The 21,594-nt window shown below is 37.0% G+C and overlaps 1 protein-coding gene across 6 annotated transcripts in view; it reads right to left on the reverse strand.

Moving 5' to 3' along the window:
• CDK14 (cyclin dependent kinase 14) overlaps positions 1–21,594 on the reverse strand; it is a 320,374-nt gene that overhangs the window by 50,492 nt on the left and 248,288 nt on the right. For all 6 annotated transcript variants that reach the window (XM_032112533.1, XM_032112560.1, XM_032112568.1 and 3 more), the window contains 2 exons: positions 17,812–17,951; positions 13,573–13,719 (listed from right to left, as the gene is read on the reverse strand). In XM_032112533.1, the coding sequence (XP_031968424.1) occupies positions 13,604–13,719; positions 17,812–17,951 (256 nt within the window). In that variant the 3' untranslated portion in view covers positions 13,573–13,603. The remainder of the gene's footprint in view (positions 1–13,572; positions 13,720–17,811; positions 17,952–21,594) is intronic.

Here is a 21,594-nt window from a genome sequence, read left to right on the forward strand (position 1 = left end):
ATGTTGAAGAGTAAGGTGGGTAAAATGTTTCTAAAATCCTTTTTGCCTCCCTTTATTTCTAGACTATATGGAATTTGTGGACCACTATGGTTTTTAATGGCAGGCAAAACCACACTAAGACCCAAGCTGACAGGCTGTTGCTGAAACTCTTAATGATCTGTTTTATCATCATGATCTGGGATTTTGTTTTCTTAGGGGAGGAGGTTCGGGGGTGGGGGATGTTTGTTTAACTTCTGTTCGTTATTGTGATCACAACACACAGTGGATTAACAACAGAAATTTAAAACAGAGCATCTCTCAATAGACATGAGCTGAAAACGGTGATGTTTGTTACCAAGAAACTGTGCTTGTTTCCATGCAAATAAAATAGCTGAGAAACACCACATAGATAAGAAGCTTTGCAGATCTCACCTGGCAGAGCTCCTGCTTTTTTGCCCACAGTTTTCTAGCTGCTCTCAAGCAGTGTTGCTTCCTCCAGGCCAGATCCTGAAGCCCTTTTTTCTACCTCTAATGGTCCTGTAAGGACCCATGTGTTCAGACTGCATTGTGTTTACTTCCTTCCACAGGAACTCATGGAAAGAGAATTAGGTTTCTAAATCACTCTGCTCCATTGAGGCACATTTCAAACATTTTTCTAAATCCCCAGGTGTGCTACAGTTTCTCTGCCCGGCATTTAGGAGTCTGGATGAAGAAGGGAAGACTGTCCTGCCATCTGGTGACATGAGCAGTGCTCTGACTCACTGGCAATTCTCCTACTTTTGGTACCACACAAGCTGGTACAGTAGTTTCCCAGCAAATTGTGAGGTTTGGAGATGATTTTGGGAGAGGACACCCTATACAAGAGAGCAAGTACAGGACTTGAAAATTCTGAAAATCTCAGCTTTTATGTTCTTTGAGGAAAACCAGCAAGGGTTAATGATCAAAAAGCAATGCTCCAGCTACTAAGGAAACCAAAATCAAGACTTATGCACAAAGTTCCTGCTCAAGGATTTTGACAGGGTCAGGTCAAGAAATCTTCAATATGCTCAATCTATCTAAATGTACCTCCTTAAAGGTTTAGTAATATATGTAAATAATTTGTGGGGTGTTTAATGTAGGGGGAAGACTTAGTAAAAACACCCAAAATGGTGTTGAGGCAAAGCCTTAGAAAAGAATTTTGAGAGAAATATCCTTTTACTGCAGCCCAAGTTAACAACACAGACGAAAAAGTTTAAAAAGTGAATGATATCAAAGTCAAGAACTACACACATACATTAAAAAAACGGTATGGCCCAATCCTAGGTTCAATTTACAGATTGTTTTATACTGCTCTATTTAATTTGAAATATAATACATAAAGCAAAAGTTGAAATGTTACTGATTGAACCACATTTCATCAACAGTTGCTCACATTACATAGAGTTATTTAGATGACCTCACGGCTCCCTGGATTTTTCCAACACTCTACATATCCACCTTCTAAAAAGACAAAGGCAATTCATACAGAAAGTGTTTTTACACACAAGTAATGATAAAAGGAGCCACTGATGGAATATGGGCCATGTGTTAGAGCTTCTTCTCTCCTGAAAAGGAATTCACAGAGATTGGTAATATCACAGAATAGACACTAGCAAATTCCAATGATTTCTCAGAAATTTGGGGGAGAAAAGATATAAAAATCAGATGATGAATATGTGATTTTCCCACTCATTGCTTCTGCCTGATCTTCCCTAGAGAGTCAAGGAACAAACCAGTATTTATTTAGAATAGAGAAGTCAGGGTTTGAGTGAATGACAAACAACTGCAGGAATAGTAAGTTTTGAGGGGCAGTAAGGAATTTACTACTAATTCCTTCCTGGCTACTATTCTTCATTTGAATTATCAAGTTCCTAGGAGGTAAGAAAATACTTGTGTCAGTTTTGAAAAAACAGAAGTTGGCTAAAAAATGGGGAGTAACGGTTAAATTCTTTCTTCTGTTTCAGACTACACTTCTTTTTCTTGCCAGAAAATGTAGATATGTGGGAAATATTAGTTATTTAACTATTTTTTCTAATTCTGAGTGATAACTTCTTTGGTCATGAACCTAGGACATACAAAGGTCACTAATCCGTGTCACACACAGTCCTAGAAAAGAGCTTATCTGTACCTGCCAGATTTTCTAGCCAAAATATCCTTCTGCTTATGTCCAAGCAGCTGTTGCCAGATGCAGACAGACACTACAGCTACCACAGGTCCCTCAAATATACCTCAGAGCTAAAATCTAGCACGTCTTTCCAGTGCTGACTGATCCTTGTCTTTACTCCATGGAGCTAAGAGACCTGGAGATCTCTCGGTTTACTCTCTTTTCCCAGCAGAAGCCTAATTTTCAAACTCCATACAAATAATTTAAATGCATATCACTTCCCCTAACAAAGTACCAGAGCAGACATTAAGTAATGAATACTTTCTGAACTTTTCAAATTGGTTTCCAGTTTTTTACTTAAATACTTAATACATAAATACTAGTTGGGCATCTGCAGAGCTACCCAGGGTGGGAAAAATTCTACCACAGGATCTGCACAGAGGACATTTTATTCTGATATTTTTCTCTCTTTATTCAGCTTTGCAAAGGACTGAGCCTGTGTGTTCATTAGTGCAGACTACAGCAGCCAGTGTTCATGGTGCCTATCTGAAAGAACTTTACACTAAAAAGGTATCTGGAAGGTAAAGAATGCCCTTTTTTAGTAACTTTTCTTTTTTGCAAACTAGCAGACTGTTAATGCTGAGCTTTTTACATTAAATACAAAACAGAAAACACTCATCTGTAAGGCTCTGTACAAGTATTTTGATTAAGAAAGTCCTTTTAAAAATCTGACTGATTCGCATTTGGTGGAGAAAGGGAAAACCAACAGCCTGTGGTTACTCAATAAAGCAAATGCTAGCTACTCCATTACCAACTTAAAAACTTTGATGGATGGAAGAAAATGAAAGCTGAAAAAAATCATCAAGACTCTGAACAGTAAGGGAACATTCCTCAGCATCCAACCAAGAGACTGCTTAAGCATGAGCTTCAAACTTCTGAGAGAAGTACAAGTTTAACATATAAAAGACAAAATTCCTTAACAAGAAGAGATACAGTTTGCAAAATAGTTCTTCAGGAATCCTTTCAGCTTTTAAGTCTCATTTTCTCAGCCTGACATGGTATTGTTGTGTCTACATCAGTTTTGATAAGGGAGCCAGCCCTACTCCCATTGCAGTCTATGGAATTCTCCCATTGTCTTCAGGAGGAGCAGAGCTAGACACAAAGCTGCACAAAGATGCCATGAGTCTGGCAGGTACCATGATCCCACCTTATTTTCTTAACATTTCTGAAAAAACCTGTGTGGGGGGGGAAAATCTATGCAGTCATTTCTACTGATATGCAATATGCCTTTCATATGAAAATACAGACCAGTGAAGCAAATGAATGGTTAGCAATATTAATAGCCAGGGGCTTGTTAAACTGCCTAGGATGAAGAGTTTGCCTGCAATTTTACCACTACAGGGTATCTTGGAGAAGACTAAGCATTTTGTAATGTTGATATTTTATATATGCATTCTTTAAGTCCCTGACAGGCAGCAGACCCTGTAGTCTTCCTTTCAGATTAAATTTTATACAGTAAGCCTGAATGCTTTATTTATTTTTAAATCCATACTTTCTAAGGGTATGTAGTTTTTCTTGGAAATAAAATTATATCATGCAACTGAAATTGCATTCTGATTTTATGCAGTCAGACTAAGCATTAAAAATGAGCTCTTTTATAATTCAGCTTGCAACAGGAACGTCTTTTTACAACAGCAGCTTGCAGAAAACCCCCAACCCCACTTCATCCAGAAGACAAACCACTGCCCCATGTTAATAATGAATGCAACTCATATCTACTGCATTCTGTTAAATTGCTAAAATTGCCCAGATAAACCATTTGAGAGTATGTCAGGTTTAATTAATACAACATGACCTGATCACTTCCACAGTTGGGAAGAAAGAAGTTGGCATTCTTTAAATCCAGAGCTCAACCTGGAGATTATGCTAAATTGCTTCATTCATAGTCCACGTTCCTCCGCACATGTCAGGAGGACAGCATTTGTCCCCTCTAGTGATAAACAAATTATACATGAAATCAATTCCACTAGACAATAATTTTCCCTATTGGGTATTATCTTTCCTCCTCTGCTCCCTCCAGTTAAGCTTGCATCCTGTAACTTGCTAATGAGCTGGGGGCTTTCTGTTCCAGGTGGCACCCCCTGCCTCGAAGTCATGACATTTCCCATTTCGAATGCTGCTGGCATTTTTCGACAGCTCCTGCTAACCAGCCTTTTTGACCTGCACTAAGAGGAACTCATCTGATCGAATGCTCTAACCTGCCAATCACGGCAGCAAATGATCTTCCCAAGGCAGGAGGGGGGAAAAAAAGGGAGAGCAAGAGAGGGGGAGTGAGAGAGGCAGCTAGAGAGAGTGATGGAGCAGGCAAGCAGGCAGCCTCTGCAGCTACCTAATGAGAGTACTTTAAGTCTCTGAGGCAGCTGAAACATTGAAAAACTGGTGGGAAAATTAGGACAGAACTGAATGCCTGGCGCTGTTATTACTGCTTTCTTTACACCCTGAGATCATTTTGAAAGCAATACCTCTGAGATGTGCCATTTTCAAAAGAACAGAAGTTAATTTTACCATATAAATAGAAAACAGATATATTTTTCCCTGCCACCATCAATATGCAAACCTCATAATTCTGCTCTGCCAAATGGTGTTCTTTACAGAATTAATTAGGAGCAGTAAGCTCGTTAAATGAGTATCTTCACCTAGGGATGATTATGAATATTTTTTTGTTGTTGATGTAAGCCATAAATAGCACTTTTAACCTAATTTAAATGCTGGCAACATTTACACCTCCGTATTTACAAATGTCTGCTCACAGATACATAAAACAACAAATACAGTATCTGCAGAGTCTAGATGTCATTTCATGGGCTGAAACCAAGCAGAGTCATGATAATGACTCAGTTGTTTTGATTTTGTTCCTTTTACGATGTGACAGATTACTTAGTGCTGAATCTTTCAAGTACACAAGGACAGATTTAATTGTGTAGATTTTCCTTCCCTTCAGATTATAAACTAACTAGATTTTAATACACATGTAACACACATACTGAACAAAAGATGTATTAAAAGCAATTGTAAAATAAAAATTTCAGAAAGAAAACTTAAATAAAAAGGCTGTGATCGTATTGTTACAACAAAAAAAGCCAGAAAATATAATGCACAATTAGTCTTTATATTAACATCAAAAGAGAGTTACAGAAGTGGCTCTACAGAATTAAAATCTAGGTTACTAATGGCAGAGAATGATCACCCGTAATTACTAATTCAAAATACATACATGGTCCAAAACAACATTAATAATTTGTAACAAGACCACAAAATTATGGAAATACCCAATTTTGTTTCCACTTCTTAAAATATCCAAAGATGCTATTCCAGGGCTATTCTTCTACATTAGATATTTTTATTTGAGAATTCAGTATTTTTTCCTGAAGTTTTTGAGTCTTCCTCCTGAGACTTAACAATTAACACTAGGAAGATGTGGGAAACCCATCCATCCTCATCCCAATTATGGGGCAGAATAAATTAATGTAATTTATTAACTGAATTGTAAACTATTGCTACATTTTTAGGCAAGAATCTTCCCACAACTAGGAGTATTCAGTTCACATTTACTTTAATGGGTGTTGCCTTCAGACCCAATTTTGCAGTCGTTGGTGTAGTTTGTTTATTTCATGGAGAATCAGGCAATGTAAGCTACAGACCCAAAATGGCACCACAAAGCTTGTCCTCCACAGAAAAAATTCTGGTATGTGGAATTACTAAAATTATTTTTTTGTTTACAATTTGGCCAAAAGTAAAATGTTCTGTTAACTCTGAATGCTGCGAATTGGTGCCTGAGAGGCAATGCCTCTCATTAGCTTTGCTGTCTCTCTGGGTTATGGGCTGTGTGTCAGCACTGGAAGCCTCTGCTTTGTCTGGAAACCTCAGTTTCTCCCCTCCAGTGGTTCCACTTTCCTCTTAGACAAAGCCTAACTGAGGAGTCACGTGAGGAAATAATCCTAAAGGAGAGGTGACTGTCCATGGGAGAATAGGGAGAGTTGAGACCTGCTTTTGCCTCCCTCCCAGTCATTGTCAACTAGACTGTTGTCCTCGCCGCATTCAAATGTCATCCCAGACTTTCAGCCCACTGGAACTCAAACGGCCTTTCATGCCTAGACACTTCTTAAGCATGAACAGACCACAAAGACTGTCTAGTGGGAATTGCTTGCTATCCTAATATTAATAATGCAATATAGTACACTTTGGCACAGAGGATTCCATCTTTCGTCTCCTAAATTTATGAGCAAACAAACTGGAAAGACAGATAAACAGCACTGCAACTGAGCACATGCATTCATGCAAATATCACTAATATCTTTCCTACAGCATAAATGACTGTAAAATTACAAACCTCTACACTAAAAATTATTTGAAAATGAATCTTCACAGTACTGTAGGCAAGTTATCATGCATTAGAAATGAACTGAAAACAGGCTCCATACTATGCCATGGTACAGGGAAATATGGTATTGTCCTTCTACAAAAGTTATCCGTAACAGCAGTAATGCCTTGTTTTCCTTCTGCCAGATCTGCAGCTGATTTTGCCAATTTAAAAGAAAAAATGTCAATAAATAGTTTAAAAAAAATAATTTCAATAAATATGTAGCCACTAGTTTCACACAGAATGATATAGAGCATATGACTACAGGGAAGAAATCAATATCTCCTAGCAATGGAGGTTTGAAATACTTGTCCTACCAAGTGGAGTATTTAACAATAAAATGTGAAGACCTTCCCCTCTCTGTTCTGCTTCTTTTCTTTCCTTCTTCTTTCCTAAAGAGACTCCTATGATTTTAGAAATCCTAATTATGCCTACTTATTTCCTTATACTTATTTCCAGGCATAGATGCTGTCCTGGTCTATCATTCTCCAGGTTGGACAAGATTTCATCACAACTGGTGTTCAGCTTCCTTAGAAAGACCATCCTTCCCAATTCACTTTCCTCTGTGCCTTAGGTTACCAACTTTGTAAATAAATAAAGTCAAGAGACCATGCATTCTACTACTTAACACAGTCACAATTAAGTGACTGTATTTCATGTGACAACAGACATGGTGAGCTGTTACAGTACAGAAACATCATTAAACTATTTTCTAAGCCTTCCATTAAAAACATTTTCTAAGCCTTATGAGTTCCTTGACCAGATGGTGGGTTTCCTTTACCGGGGCATACCTGGGGACCCAAGGGCACAGCTCCTCCATCCTCAGTCCCCAAATGTCACTTAGGTAAGATGGGCAGTTTATACAAAGACAGCCTGGCACTGGACAGCTATTTGCTCAGTTCATTTCACCTGCTATGCAGAGTCCAGAGAATATGGGGGGATTTTCATTATGGTTGAATAGAGGGCAAAATTCAGTCTATAACTTTCATTTCAGATTAATAGAAGTAAGATAACAGATATCACAAGGAGAATGTAGACCAATGCCTGGAGTTTTTCCCTTGTGTGTTATATTTAGGGTATATTCCAGCAGTGTGGTGATCTTATTCTTCAATATTAAGTAAAGCACAGCTGGAAGAGTCTCATAAAGCCATTAGGTTGTTAACATAAGAAAAGAATGGCACTGAAAGTACCAGAGAGCCAAAAAATATCTTGGATTCTGCAGTTATCTTTCACAGCTTAATACTAATTTAACATTTTACAAAACTGATGTTACAATTTCAACTTTGTTTAGTACTATCATTACTGGACTCAAACCTAAATTGCTTTCAGCTGCCCACCACAACTGCATCTTATTAGCCTTTTCAGGAAAGCCAATTTATGCAAATCCAGTATTAGTTAAATAATTAAACTGACCCTCAACATTCATGCATAGACACTGTCTGGCACTAAAAGATGCAAGAGAAATTTAAACCTCCCATCTTCAGTGCTTAGGCTTCCATCTTTTCAACTGCAGGAGCACAATGACTGTTTATACACATCTATCTGAATTCATCTATTAAAAAAAGCATTAAAAAATTAAACTGCTAACTGATGTGCTTTTATAGCTCTGCTTTTCTCTCCCAATCTGGTTTTACACTAAATTTCAAGATTTCACACATATAAAGCACTACTGGCTACTTTCAGCTTTTGATTAAATCAATAGTGACAAAATCTGGCTGATATGCAGTCTGTCAGTCCAGAATTTCTCTTTTATGCAGCCCTTTCTCCGCTGTAATGATTACAGTTTTATCACCTGAAGCTACAGAGATGAAGACTTAGATACATAGTATATGTTTTTCCACAGTGTTTTAGCAACACTGGGATACCCAGAACAGAGTGAATGCAGGGGAGTAGTGAATGAAAATGACTTTTCAATACTGACTGCTGGACACATACACTGCTGGACTACAGCTTCCCTGTGGCTTGACTAGGGCAAGGCAGGCAAAAATTATGTTCCCACACAGCAGTGCTGATGAGACACTCCTAAACAATTTATAAATATAAAACTGAGGATGACAAACAAAAATGAAACTATTTGGATGGAGATGCAACAACAGTCACCCCTCTAGCTAGCAAAGAGAAAAAGGAAATTTTACATAATGATTCTGTGCTGCTGAAAACACACCCCATCAGAAGCAATCAAATAACCAGCATTTTTTGCCATTGTAGTGTCACCTCTTCAGCTTTATTCTGTTTTACACAGCTGAGCTGGCCCGAATGACGCCATCGGTCCTGCGATTGGCTGGGCTGGTGTCAGTTGCTGGCTTAAATGGGCACAGAAGAAAGAATTCAGCATCCTGTGATTGAAATTCAGGATTGCTCGGATGCATGCGCATGTGGCGAAGCAATACAAATAAAGACCACTTTTTGTTTTGCTTCAGTGAATTGTCAAAGAGATTTAGAAAGCCAGGGGATCTCATTATGGTAATACAGGTTAAATACTTTAAAAGCATATGGTGTTACCATCCTGAATGAAGCTGTCCCTGCTGGCTCCAGGCAGCAGACAATAGGCCAGAAACACATCTCGTGTCTCTGGTCCACCAATGGGAACTGGGGATTATAAATCACCACAAGAAAACATCACGTGCTATCTGGTATCAGGTAATGCCTTGTCTTTTCAATTACTATTTGACTCATCCTTTTCCAGAGAGGAACAGGCTTTAGCCATGTATTCCAGAAGCCAAATGAAAACAGACCTCTAGAATTTCTTAGGGTCCATTCTTGTCTCAATAAAACAGGATCTGTAAAGAGGGATGACTGTAGTATATACAGTATACTTGAACAAGATATGTAGAGACATGTACTTCCACAGAGATGCTTCCAGCCCACGGAGAAAAAAATATCAATGAAAACCATCAAGCACAAAATAAAAACGTTTTGCTTTATCACAAAACTTTAAAGATGCTTAGATATGGTCAAAAGGCCCCATCTAATTCACTGCTGACAGATTCTTCTGTGTGCAGTGATGCTCATTACCACTTATTTGCTAATTTTCTCCAGTAGAGAGCAGCCTCGGCATTGACCTTGCTAACTCCAAATGTCAGGTTTTTCCCCATGGGCATTGGAATAAACATGTTGTCTCTTCTTGGAGCCCAAGACAATGACACAGTGTGGTCCACAAAGACCCTATTAGTAATCCAAGTCTGACAGACATTATATAAGTTTTCAGAAATATGTCTCAGGTTACTGCTTTTTCAAGTGGTAAGTTGATTTGTGAGTTGCAGACAGGCAGCTGAAGCACTACAGTATTTTAAAGACAACAGAAATTCTCAGAGATGCACCAGTTTCTGAGGGCTTAAGACAGGTTCTAATCAATGATGATGGAGCCAATTACAAATTTACTGCCTTTAGTCTCTCTCCTTCAGCAATCTGCCAGAGACTGCTGCTTCCAAAGTTAGCAGATGATGTCTCAACCATTCCTCCCCTAATCTTTTTGCCTTCCTAACCCTAAAGAAAAGTGGATTTAATTCAGTGGGTGCACTATCAGGGCAGTAACATCTGGTAAGTGTGTGAGAGAACAGCAGGAGGTGTTAATTTCTTATCACAGAAACATTTGGCACAGCATCTTTATTGGGTCTCTCAATTTTATTTCCTATTTCACCCCCAAAACAGGGAAATTAGGAACCAAAGGAAGGAAGGAAGGAAGGACCAGACAAAAGACATAAGACTAGAATTTTCTTCAGCACCAGATTCTGGAGGTGGTTGAAGATGGTTCCTTTGTGAGTTTCTCTAATAAATTTCTTTACAATGTATAAATGTATAAAAATATATATAAAAATAAAATCTTTCCTTTACACATGTGTCAGAGGATTTAACAAGCAACTATCTACAGATTTTTCTCTTTCACAGCATCCTGAAAGATACTGGAATACCTCAAAATTCCAGCTCTTCCTAACTTCCCTGCCATCTCTGTATACGCATAAAGTCAACTCACAAAGCTGAGTTAAACACATATATACCAACCTTGTCCAGGAGACAAGCTAGAAACATTTGTTTGCTATGGTTGTTTTTTTTTTTTTATAATCAGATTTATTTCCTTGCAATATTTGCCCCTTCTAATTTTCCTTTATCTCACTAGCTGGGATGTTATCTGATTATGCTTGTTGACATCTTCACATCTTGTACTGTTTGCCTCCATCCCTCTAACTCTACTTGCCTTGTTTACCTGTTAACTTCATGGCCCTGGAGAGCTATTGCCATCTTTCCTTCTGCTATTCATGCATCTGTTAGCTTCACTGAGCCTTGTGAATGGAGACTTTGACAGAATATATTGCAATAAATACCCCTTCCCTAATGGTACTCTCCTGCTGACTGCAACTCTTAGTCTTCTGCTGGAGTAACTGACTCATAACACACCCATTTTCCTGACTGAACATCCTACTTGCCAGCCACTACTTTACTGCTTAAAATCACAGCCACCTGCCATTCACCAGACCTTCTTTTCACATTACCAAAACGGCAGTCTGTTTTCCCAGCTCCTTTCATTTTCCGCACTAACTCACACCTCTACTTGCTTGGTAGTCTCATCCCTTTAAAGGTTTCCAAGCATTCTAATAATTCCTCACCCAAATCCATTTTCTGTGTCCACAGTTCTCCTGCTTCCCCACGTATTTTAGTTTCATCTCATTAATCGCTAGCTCTCCACATGGTACAAGTGACAGGACCTCTGTTTGGTACTAATATTTTTCCAGGATTATCTGCTGGTCCCCATCTCATGGCACAAGTCAAATACTACAGCAGGGAGCTGATACGTTATTGCACTGTTAGCACCTAACAGAACAAAGTCCCAAGCCAGAGTGGAAAACTGTAATCAATAATGTACACGTCACAACATTTGCTAAGCGGTTTCAGACCTTTCACAATGAAACATGCACTAAATGGAAACATCCATTAAAACTGTGGTTGAGCAGCCACAACAGTACAGTGATGAATGTAAAGGGTGCATTTGGGTTTTCTCTTTCTGTTCACATATAAAATTTTAAAACAGTAATTTGTACCTGCTCAAATAGATATTCAGTAAGAATGATCCAATGGTTTTCAACTATTTTACATGCTCATTTGCAAATACAAGCCTTCCATTGCGTATTTTATAAATGAAAAATTACATTTGTTTGGAAGCAACAGAAAGGAGGTTCTATACATGAGAATTGAGATTCTGTACATAAGCTTCTACACAAAAGGTCTTTAGCACAGGTGGGCACACTCTAAATATACTTTAGATGGATGATATGTTACGTTAGAACAGACAAGGTTGAAGAGATGTCTGCAGGGACACAGCCCCAGGAAAAGGTAGGGATTAGCTTGTCAATAAAGATGTAAACAGACTGCTCTGAGGCAGCCTCATTTCTGACATTAGAGAATCTTAAATGGTTTGTTGGCGAAGAGCTTGTGCAAAAATTGGGGCAGGCTCTCAGCACCAAAATTTGCCTGTCAGGCAAAGACTCCGTAACATTACAGGGTTAAAAAACCCAATCATACATAAGCACACAACAATAAACCCAAATGTAATTCATTAGAAAACGTTATATCTGATATTGAAAAAAGCAGACTTAGCTAAATATAGACATCACATGAATATCAACTACATTTACATGAGATTGTATCTTCAAATAGGTATATGAGCAGCATGTGCATTTCTCTCAGCTCCTAGAACTTCTGTAACAAACTGTTATAATGGACTCAACATGCAAAAGTGATGCCATGATGATTTTTTGCCTTTTCTTTTATACCCTTTTACAACTTCTCTACTCTTAGTGTTTTTAGCCTACATTCTTGGACTTGTTTGTCAAGCTAGGAGACTAAACATCTTAGAAGCTTCGTAGCTAGGGATCAGTGTACCCCAGACCCCAAGGTCCTCTCCAGAACACATTCTGTGAACTAAGATAGAACCATCCAGGAAAAGGTTCCTTGGGGAGGGGGGCTCACTTGAGCCTCTCATTGGGGAATGTTTGATAGATGTGCTAATTAGTAACACCTATAATGTTATACCAGATTTTTTGTGGGTGTGCATTGCAGTGTGCATTGGGGTGCATTCCATCTGGATGTAGTGCACCTAAGGATCCTAAAATAAATACTGAGGTAAAATCCCTTTTTCCCTTTTAACCATGTTTGACTCTTGATTTTAAGACCAGGAAAAGGCATCAAAAGCAACTGTGTCTTTAGAAACAAACAAGCGAAGAAAGGGCAGGCCTTGTTTTTTTGAATGAAAAGAATCTGCACTTTAGGTATTTTGTGAAACACTCTGGTATGAAACCATTTAGAGAAGCATAATAAGCAAAGCAGCTATATAAGGGAATACTGCTAACCGGGAAGAGTCTGCCAAGTGCTAAAACCCACTGAACAAACACTGGGTGCTGCATATGGGCAGAAGACAATTAATGCCATGATATAACACCACCATTCCCTTGCTGTAATTTGGTAAATAGCCTCTCTATTCACCTGGCCTTCCCAAGCTCTGTTCTACTCTTAGAATACAAGAAGTCATATTACACACTATTTCACTGCTGAATAACTATGGTTAAACAAAACAGTATTAGTTGATCCAGTGATATAGACCATAATCACTACATGACAACACCTCTCTCCCATCAAGAACATCCTTCTGCTATCAAGACTACCAACCTACTAAATAAGAGAACCATAGAATGGTTAGGGTTGTGAGGGACCTTAAATCACAGAATCATAGAATCTCTTGTCCTTGCCCCAAAGTTTAACAACACAACTGGCAAGAGGTATTTTCTCTCTGCATATTTTACCAGGGGAGTAAAAAGTATCAGTCCAAATCAAAGGCAAACTATTGTTTAATATACTAGTGCCAACTTCTGCAATATTTTCAACCTGTCACTGGCACTCATTCCTGCTCAGAACTTACACTCTTCATATGGACTGTAAAACTGTGAAAACAGAGTATCAGCCTGCACATGGACATGTGCAGTCGAGTTTTGTATTTTGTTTCTCTAAAGATAACTAAAGAGCATTTTCAAATATATCCTTTCCAATAACCATGCCTTACCTGCATTATCAGTTGTGAACATAGGTATTCTTCAATGTTTGCTGTTTGATAGACCTTTGCCATAACTATTGTTTTTTCCAAAGGCTCTCATGCTTTCTCCAGTCTCTGGCTGTAGTCTTACATTCGGTACAGTAAAAATAGAAGACACTGTAAGAAAGAGTCTCAGTTCAGAAACTGTGATTTTTTTTTTGCAGTAAAAGCAGTAATTTAAAAATAATTATTTAATATACATGGCAAACACAACACAGTAGATATATACAGCTTTTACATATACCAACTATTTCTGCAAGTAAGCACTGTACAAATTCTTAATGGAAAGAAGCTGAATGCATCATGATGGAAGTTGTGTGATGCAAATATTCTTAACTGTATGCATCTTCAAAAATATCTGTTTCCAGACTCTGTGTGTTTATTTGTGCTCTACACCACTATACAATTAATAACTTCCACTTTCAAATTTCTGCTGAGAGAACTTAGAAATAAATAAGAAGGTAAAACATGCAGCAAGGTTTTTCAATAATTTGATATCACATATTACATCTTCAGAATCTTGATATCAGATTCAATTCAGTAGAACTGAACTATCTTGTTTGACTTTCTTTTTTGAATTACTAAAGACAACTAGGCTTGTTAAAAATATCCCAACAACTCAAAAGTCTTTTACGTGAAGCAATCCCCTTTTGCATGAGCTAGAAAAACCTTGACAACTTCAATGTCACACCAGGCAACCAATTATTAGGAGTCATGATGATAATAATCACAGGAATCAAACTGCAAATGGTTAAGGACTCACACATTGATAATATGAAAACGCATTTCTACTTAGGATGCCTCAATCTGATGGGGAAAATCAATGACTTTAAATATATCCTGAAAACAAACCTCCATATAACAATATCCTCAAGAGAGCTGCCACTGCATGATTCCATAAGGAAATGTTAAAGAACTAATCAGAGATGTAAGAGTTTTCTTTTTTGCACTAACAGCTGGCATACCTGTAAGTTTTTGGAACTACTTTTTCATCTATATGTCTTTAAAAAAACTGGCTATTGCTTTATGCACAGACCTTCCCACTGTAGTTTGACATCTCAACTTGCATTTCTTATTCTGCTATCCTCAGTAACACACATTGTTACACAATTGTTACACATGTTACATTGTTACACATGGCAGATATTCTATGCAAATAAATGAATATGAGCTCTCAAATATAAAAGTAGAAAAGTGGGAGGACTGATCTTTTTTTTATATATATATAGAAAATAACAAGTAGACATATTTAGTAAAAAGGATTAATCCATAGATTACTGCTCAGTTTTGAGATGAATGAAAGTTATGCTGCATTATAAATTGCATTGTATTCCTAGACAAGGTTTTTTTAGCAGAACAGCACTACTCTTACATTTTTAATTTACTATTTGCAAAAACTGAAAGTGGCTACCTTTTAGACAGAGCTTATCTGGAAATTGAACTTCCAACCCAAATGAAATTATGCCTTGAGTTGAAACTAAACCAAGTAAAAAAAGCAGAATCGTCCTTCTCACATAAACTAACTTTGCACACATTTTTAAAATAAACACCATTAAAAAATTATACTGTAAAGTATTACATAGAATACAAATACACAGTACTAAAGGTCAAAACCCAAACAGAAAGTCAAACACTTCATTTTTACTTTTTCAGTGTAGGCAGAGTCACCATACTTTTGTGAAATAGTGTGATTCCAAGGAAACAATTTTCTGATGGAAAATCATTTGACTGATCCATTCTATTTGCCTTTCTACCCACATATGAGTCTTTCCCTGGTTTTTAGCACTAAATCCCCAAATTTGCGATTCACCATTAGGACCAAATTGGACAAAATATGATGAATACTATTCACTTCAGAGACTTGCAAAATCACAGTGGTGTCCGAATTAGAAAGCAGTAACTTTGTTTGTACATAAAGACTCAATATGTTTATAACTATATTTCATTAACTATCCAGTAGTGTTTCTTGATGTAAAATATTAGCACAGAGAACTAGAATCACAAAAACTGGTAATTTCACTACACAGTAAACATTTTCCCAACTCTCCAAAGTATATAAGCTCTTTGTTTTGTAAATATGTTTACAAGTATATCCAAGTCATACTAAATAGAAATGATTGTAGTATTTGATACTGGGATTGTCCTTTCTTGCATCTGGATTTATGCTTCATAATGATTATCTACTAGACACAGAAATAGTCTTTCTGTAACTCAAATTTTTACTGGAGGCATTTAGAAGAACCTTGCTTTAAAATATAATGATTTTTCATCTTTATTCTCCCCCCTTCAAAAGGTTTCACTGCTCCTGATGTTTAACGTTATGCAAAGACGTGTTTCTGCCAATGAATATCGCCTTATGGTTATGCTTCTGCAAATAACCTGCTGTGAGCTGATAAAAGGATTAATGCAGCCAAAATTCTTAATCTGTGAAATTACAAATTAAATTCTCATATTAAAAATACCACCCTGAGGTATTTTTTGTGGTTTTAATTCCCCTCTGGTGTTCTGCATACATTGTGCTTGTTAATGACTAGGACGAGACTGTCTCTGTTGGCAGCCTGCTGCAGAGTGATAATGTGTAGGCATTTACTTCACTGATAGAACTGGATTTAACCACTGACTGATAAACTAAGTGGCAAGTGGGTAATAAGTCCATATTAACAGAAAAGTACTACTGCAGAATTCAGAATTCAAAATCCTGGCTAGACTAAATCACACAGTCAGAAGGATTGAGATGTCACCACTGCAGAGTGATTTTTGTTTTCCATTTAGTGGAAATAGGATAAATGAACTGGCATTCTTGATGTTTCATTAGTCCTGAAGAAAAGAATCTCTTTGCATCAGTTTCTGCAAAGGCAGAACAGCAGCATTAATTTACACTGAACCTTTAAATTTTCTCCTTATCAAGTACCACAGTCAGCAAACTGAGTAGTTGGTCACCATGGCAGAGGAGGAAACTGGGGATCTTTTTGCAGAGCAAGAACACAGTCTATGACAGTGATGGACAGAAATTATTGGTGCTATTTTGATTTTAATGTTCATATTCCACAAATGGGAGAGTACTCTTTAGTGCAGAGCTGGGAGTAGGGTACTTGGACAGCGAAGCCACAGAACCATCTCAAAGTATGACTACTACAGTTGTTAAGGATGGAAAAGATAAACTTTAGGAAGACAAAAGTTTTTGTACCAACACTGCCGTAAACATATTCTATTGTGGATGAATATTCAGAAAGAGAGCTTAGTTTTTAGAAGCAAACTTTTAAATCAGCTGTAGTTACACACGCATTGTTCCATTGCTGCATCTCTGAATTTTCTGCCTTGAGGTACCGGGTTCAGATCTTTTGCATGTTTGAAAACAGAAAAGAACATACAGTGCTGTAATGCAAGCATGCATCTCTTCACCATACTGAGTTAAAGCAAAATGCTGACCGTTATTCATTTGTGAAACCTTTTTTTAATAACAGAACCTTCTCTGAATAAAAAATATCATTCATTATACTACCTTTTTCCCGAATAAATATTGTGGTTTTAACACTGAAAAACAACATGCAGACATATGATATAAATGATTTAAAATTACTAAAAAGATAATTGACAGTATACACGATGATAGGAACATTTCTGCCAAGTCAACTGGAATGCATTCTGTTTAATAAAAGAAGCAAAAGGATGTATGTAAATAGTGAAAGCATTCTTAGTTAAGAACATCATCTGTCATCCTCTTCGTACACAGTCTAATTCAGCAAGTTAACTGATTGTTTACTTTGTGTTTCTCAGACTTCTGAATGCTGAGTCCTTTCTTAAAGGTTACTGTTACAACACAGAGATTCTGTGAACCAAACACAGCTGGATTTTTATCCCGTGTGCTGCATCTAGTTAAGAAGTACTGTATAAAGTGAAAAGCACTAAATATGTAAATTGCATTTCTCCTTTTGCTTTATGACAATTCAAAGAGTTCTATTGGCTCCACACATAATCAAATACAAAGATAGCAGGCTGCAGACTGCAGAGCAGAGATAGCAAAAAAAAAAAAAAACAAACCTGAATCTATTTTGTCCTGCGTCAAGCTATGTAATTTGAATCTACACAATTGTGTGTGTGGCTGTGTGTGTCCATGAAGCTGTCTGCATGTGAGGGTTGGCATACACACGTTCATCTGTCTGAACCAGAATCGTTGTTTTTAATCGATTTGGAGGTGGTTATACTCACTGTCAGTTAACTCCCATAGCCGTGGGGGCAGATCACTGAAGTACTCATGGCTCAGAGCTGCCTGTGCTGACAATCTGTTCTTTGGGAAACACTGGAGTAGTTTGGAGGCTAGATCTTCTGCATGGTTCACACAGCTCAGCCTGAAACACAAACAAGAACATTTTTCTGAAAAACAGTATCATTTTTCTGTTTACTAATTCCATCTTCAGTCAGCACAGTTGAAACACCAAGCCTTAATAGCCAGGAGCACTACCAGGAAAGCTATTCCTCTGGTTATGGAGTTGATGAATTATTTCTGTATTGACAGCTCAAAATTTATACAAATTTTACAACTACAGGGCATATAATATGCCATATCACATATGCCCTGCCTAGCATGCTAAAGCATCATGAGCAACAGCATCTTGAAAGCAACTGTTTTGATCCTTCCATTTACATTTTATTGAGCATACTGACAGACTGAAAAATTGCAGGGCTGGAAACAAATGCTTATTACCATCTAAATGCATGAAATCCAAGCTTAAAATAACAGCAACATTCACACAACTTCGTGAAATATCAAATTTTAAAATCTGGTGATGCTTAACATGCAACACATGCATCAGGTTTCACAAAGACTTTCAGTAAGTACTGACTTCTTACTTGTTCATATATTCACATGGCAGGGAGTTGGCTCTTCATTAAGTGTTAATGCAACGCAAACATTAAATCTAAGTGAGTTATCATTTCTAAGCTTCCTACAGAAATCTGAGAAAATTTACTGTTTCACCGGGACCAAAATCCTTGGGAATATTGTAAGAAAATATAATCTAAAAGTAATAGACTTGAAGGGGAGAGAATAAAATGGTAATCAGCAAGATGTGGCCTGGGTCTAGTAACCTATAGCTGCCTCCTAAATTTCCAAATCCACCAAACTTTTTGTATGAAGTCAAAAAAATATGTGATGAATCTTGTTAACATCATGTTGCTATTATTATTAGGAAACTTCATAAATTCAACCATGCCTTTGCTCAGTAAAGATCTCTCATTGGGTAAATGCTGAAGTCTATAAAAGGTTTTTACCAGGGACTGGTTTCCTAAAGCCACTAGATAGTAGATTGCAGTCCAAAATAACATAGCATTTGAAAAAGATTATGTTATCCTCTAAAATCAATAATCCTACAGCTCATTTCATGCAAATATTCATTTTTGTCAGCTCAAGCTGACTTTCCAGAAAAAAAATTCAATAAGATGGATTAAACAGCATTACTCTTTTATTGGGCTGACATGGCATGATTTATATGAATCCGTATAGGCGCAGGTGAAAACTGTCTCTTCAACAGGGAACAGACAACACTGAAAACACTAAATAAAAAAAATAGTTACTACACTGAGAACTTTAAGTTACAAATGTCAGACACAACTTTTTGTCCATGTCCATACTAGAGTCAGTGTCAAAAATAAAAAAATTGAAAGTCAAAAGCATCTCTACTCAATTATGTACTGGCATATGGATTATATGCTGATATTTGCAATCATTCAAAAAATATGCCACTGGCTGTCTTTTTAATTTCTAGCAACTGTATGCTAGATAGAAATTTGAATACTGTGCCTATCTGATCTCTTCTTGAGAACTGGCAGGATATGTGTCCAGAAATTACCCAGGGATGAATTGCTTAGGAGTGCTGACCACTTTAAGACATTTATATCTCATCAATAATAATCTTCTTGAATTCCCAGGATTAGATATCAGAATTGCTATTTCAGGTTAAACAGATGCTGAACTCCAGTGTTTCTGATGGGCACTTTTTTTCTGTTTTCATTTCCAGTTTGTGACAAAAGAAAAACATCTTGAATGAGTCATTGCTTATAAATTACATCATAAATTAGAATAATTACAGACAATTTGAACTACCAGATTGTTGCAAATGTTCATTAAACTTTTGTGAAAATTACAGATAATTTCATTACAGAACACAGCAAAATACCAAGACAAAAGGTTATTATTAATGAAGAAAAGGAAAAGGAGGGGCAAATATTCAAGGAGAATTGGTATTAATTCTTCTACACATCCAAAATTTCCATGGAATTTGGTGATGGTGATTATATTGAGTCTGTGAGGCCTGTCTTGAGTCCTAATGCCCCCTGCACCAATTAATCATTCAGAGGTTCTGTCAAACCATTTCACCAACGTAATTTTTTGCCACAGAGGGAGCTGCGAGCTTTTTAGGAACTGTAGTAAACCTGCTCTGTCTTGAATGAGAACTACTGTTAATTCAGAAAAATGCAGTCACTTAAGTAGTGAAATATTACCCTCCAATATAAGAATTACACCATTCCTTTGCTGATCCACACATATAGTGGAGATGATAATTAAGTAAGGCAAAGCGAAGCAAAAGAAAATAACACTCAAACATGAACAAATTCTGACATGCAGGTGAAATTATGGATGACATCTGTAGCTCCTTGAAGAGAGTGATGTTGACATTTTGACTGTATTAATGTTTACCAGTGTACCTGGCATACTGCTAACATTTTTTTGCAAGAAATTCTGAATAACTAATATAAATTGAAAGTGTTTTGAACAGGAACAGTTTAGAAAGACAAAGCCGCCTTCCCAGTTTAGACACAAAAATTACGTGTTTGCTGAAATCAGTGGAGACACCAAAGATAAACATCAAATAATCAGCAGATTATACATTAACATAATATAAATCCAACAAAAATATCTAGGGCTGCAAAATGATCACATCAACTAATTAAATAATTATAAATAAAAGAGTCATAATTAGAACTGGTTTTATAATTAATAGAAAGAAGACAATTCATTGCACAGTCTGAAAAAATAGTCTAATCTGCTGTAACTATTAGATATATCTGCCCTGATCACATTCCAAGTAGTGCTAGGGGTGTGGGGTTGGTGTTAGTTGTTTTTCAGTGCTTTGAAGATCCCAGTTGCTACATTATTAGTATTATGTTTCCAAGCATTTACAGATTTTAATCTCAGAAGGGACCATAACGATCAAATATCACCTCTTGTGTAATACAGGCCAAAGAAGATCCTCCAAGTAACTCTTGGATCAAACCACCACTTTCACCTAGCTCAGCTGTATCTATAAAGTTCTACATTAAAATTCCAATTTTGTTTACAGACCTTTATGCAGCAATGAAAAAATTCTTCTCCAAAACTCGTGTCTTCTGCAAAGGTCACTTCTGGAAATCACTGGGCACCGCAAAAAGCATATGCATGTGGGCTCCTAAGGTTGTCAGTATTAAAAACTGATGCCTCAGTGGAATGCATGACTAATTTTGCTGCTTTGTTTAAAGACAAGCTATTCTTTACTTATGAAAAATGTACTGTATGATCATGTATTAAAATTACATCTGCTACACCAGAATTGTTTGGAAAACCCCATTTAGCACATAACCTCTGTGGTCAGAACGTCAGAAAGATTGCTTTGTTTCTATTTTCTTTTTTTTTTTTTTTTTTTTTTTTTTGCCAATAGTCTCTTTAAAATATCCTCCTTAAAACATTAACAATTTGTCTGATTTAAGTTTGAAACCTGATTCCTCAATAGAGACAAAGGCTAAATTTTCTGATGGGCTTCAGTAGTTAAATACCTAACACAGACGTTAACAAAAAGAACTAAAGAAAAAACAATATTTCATTTTTAAATACACCTCTTTCAGTACGAGACAGGATGGAATTTCATACAATATGGCTTTGTGTCTAAAACATAATAGCATGTTTTGTCTCACAGCAGTTGGGCCATATAGGAACTTGGCATGCATGATATGGCAAGT

This window comes from Corvus moneduloides, chromosome 1 (genome assembly GCF_009650955.1).
Source record: "Corvus moneduloides isolate bCorMon1 chromosome 1, bCorMon1.pri, whole genome shotgun sequence".
Taxonomy (NCBI): Eukaryota; Metazoa; Chordata; class Aves; order Passeriformes; family Corvidae; genus Corvus; species Corvus moneduloides.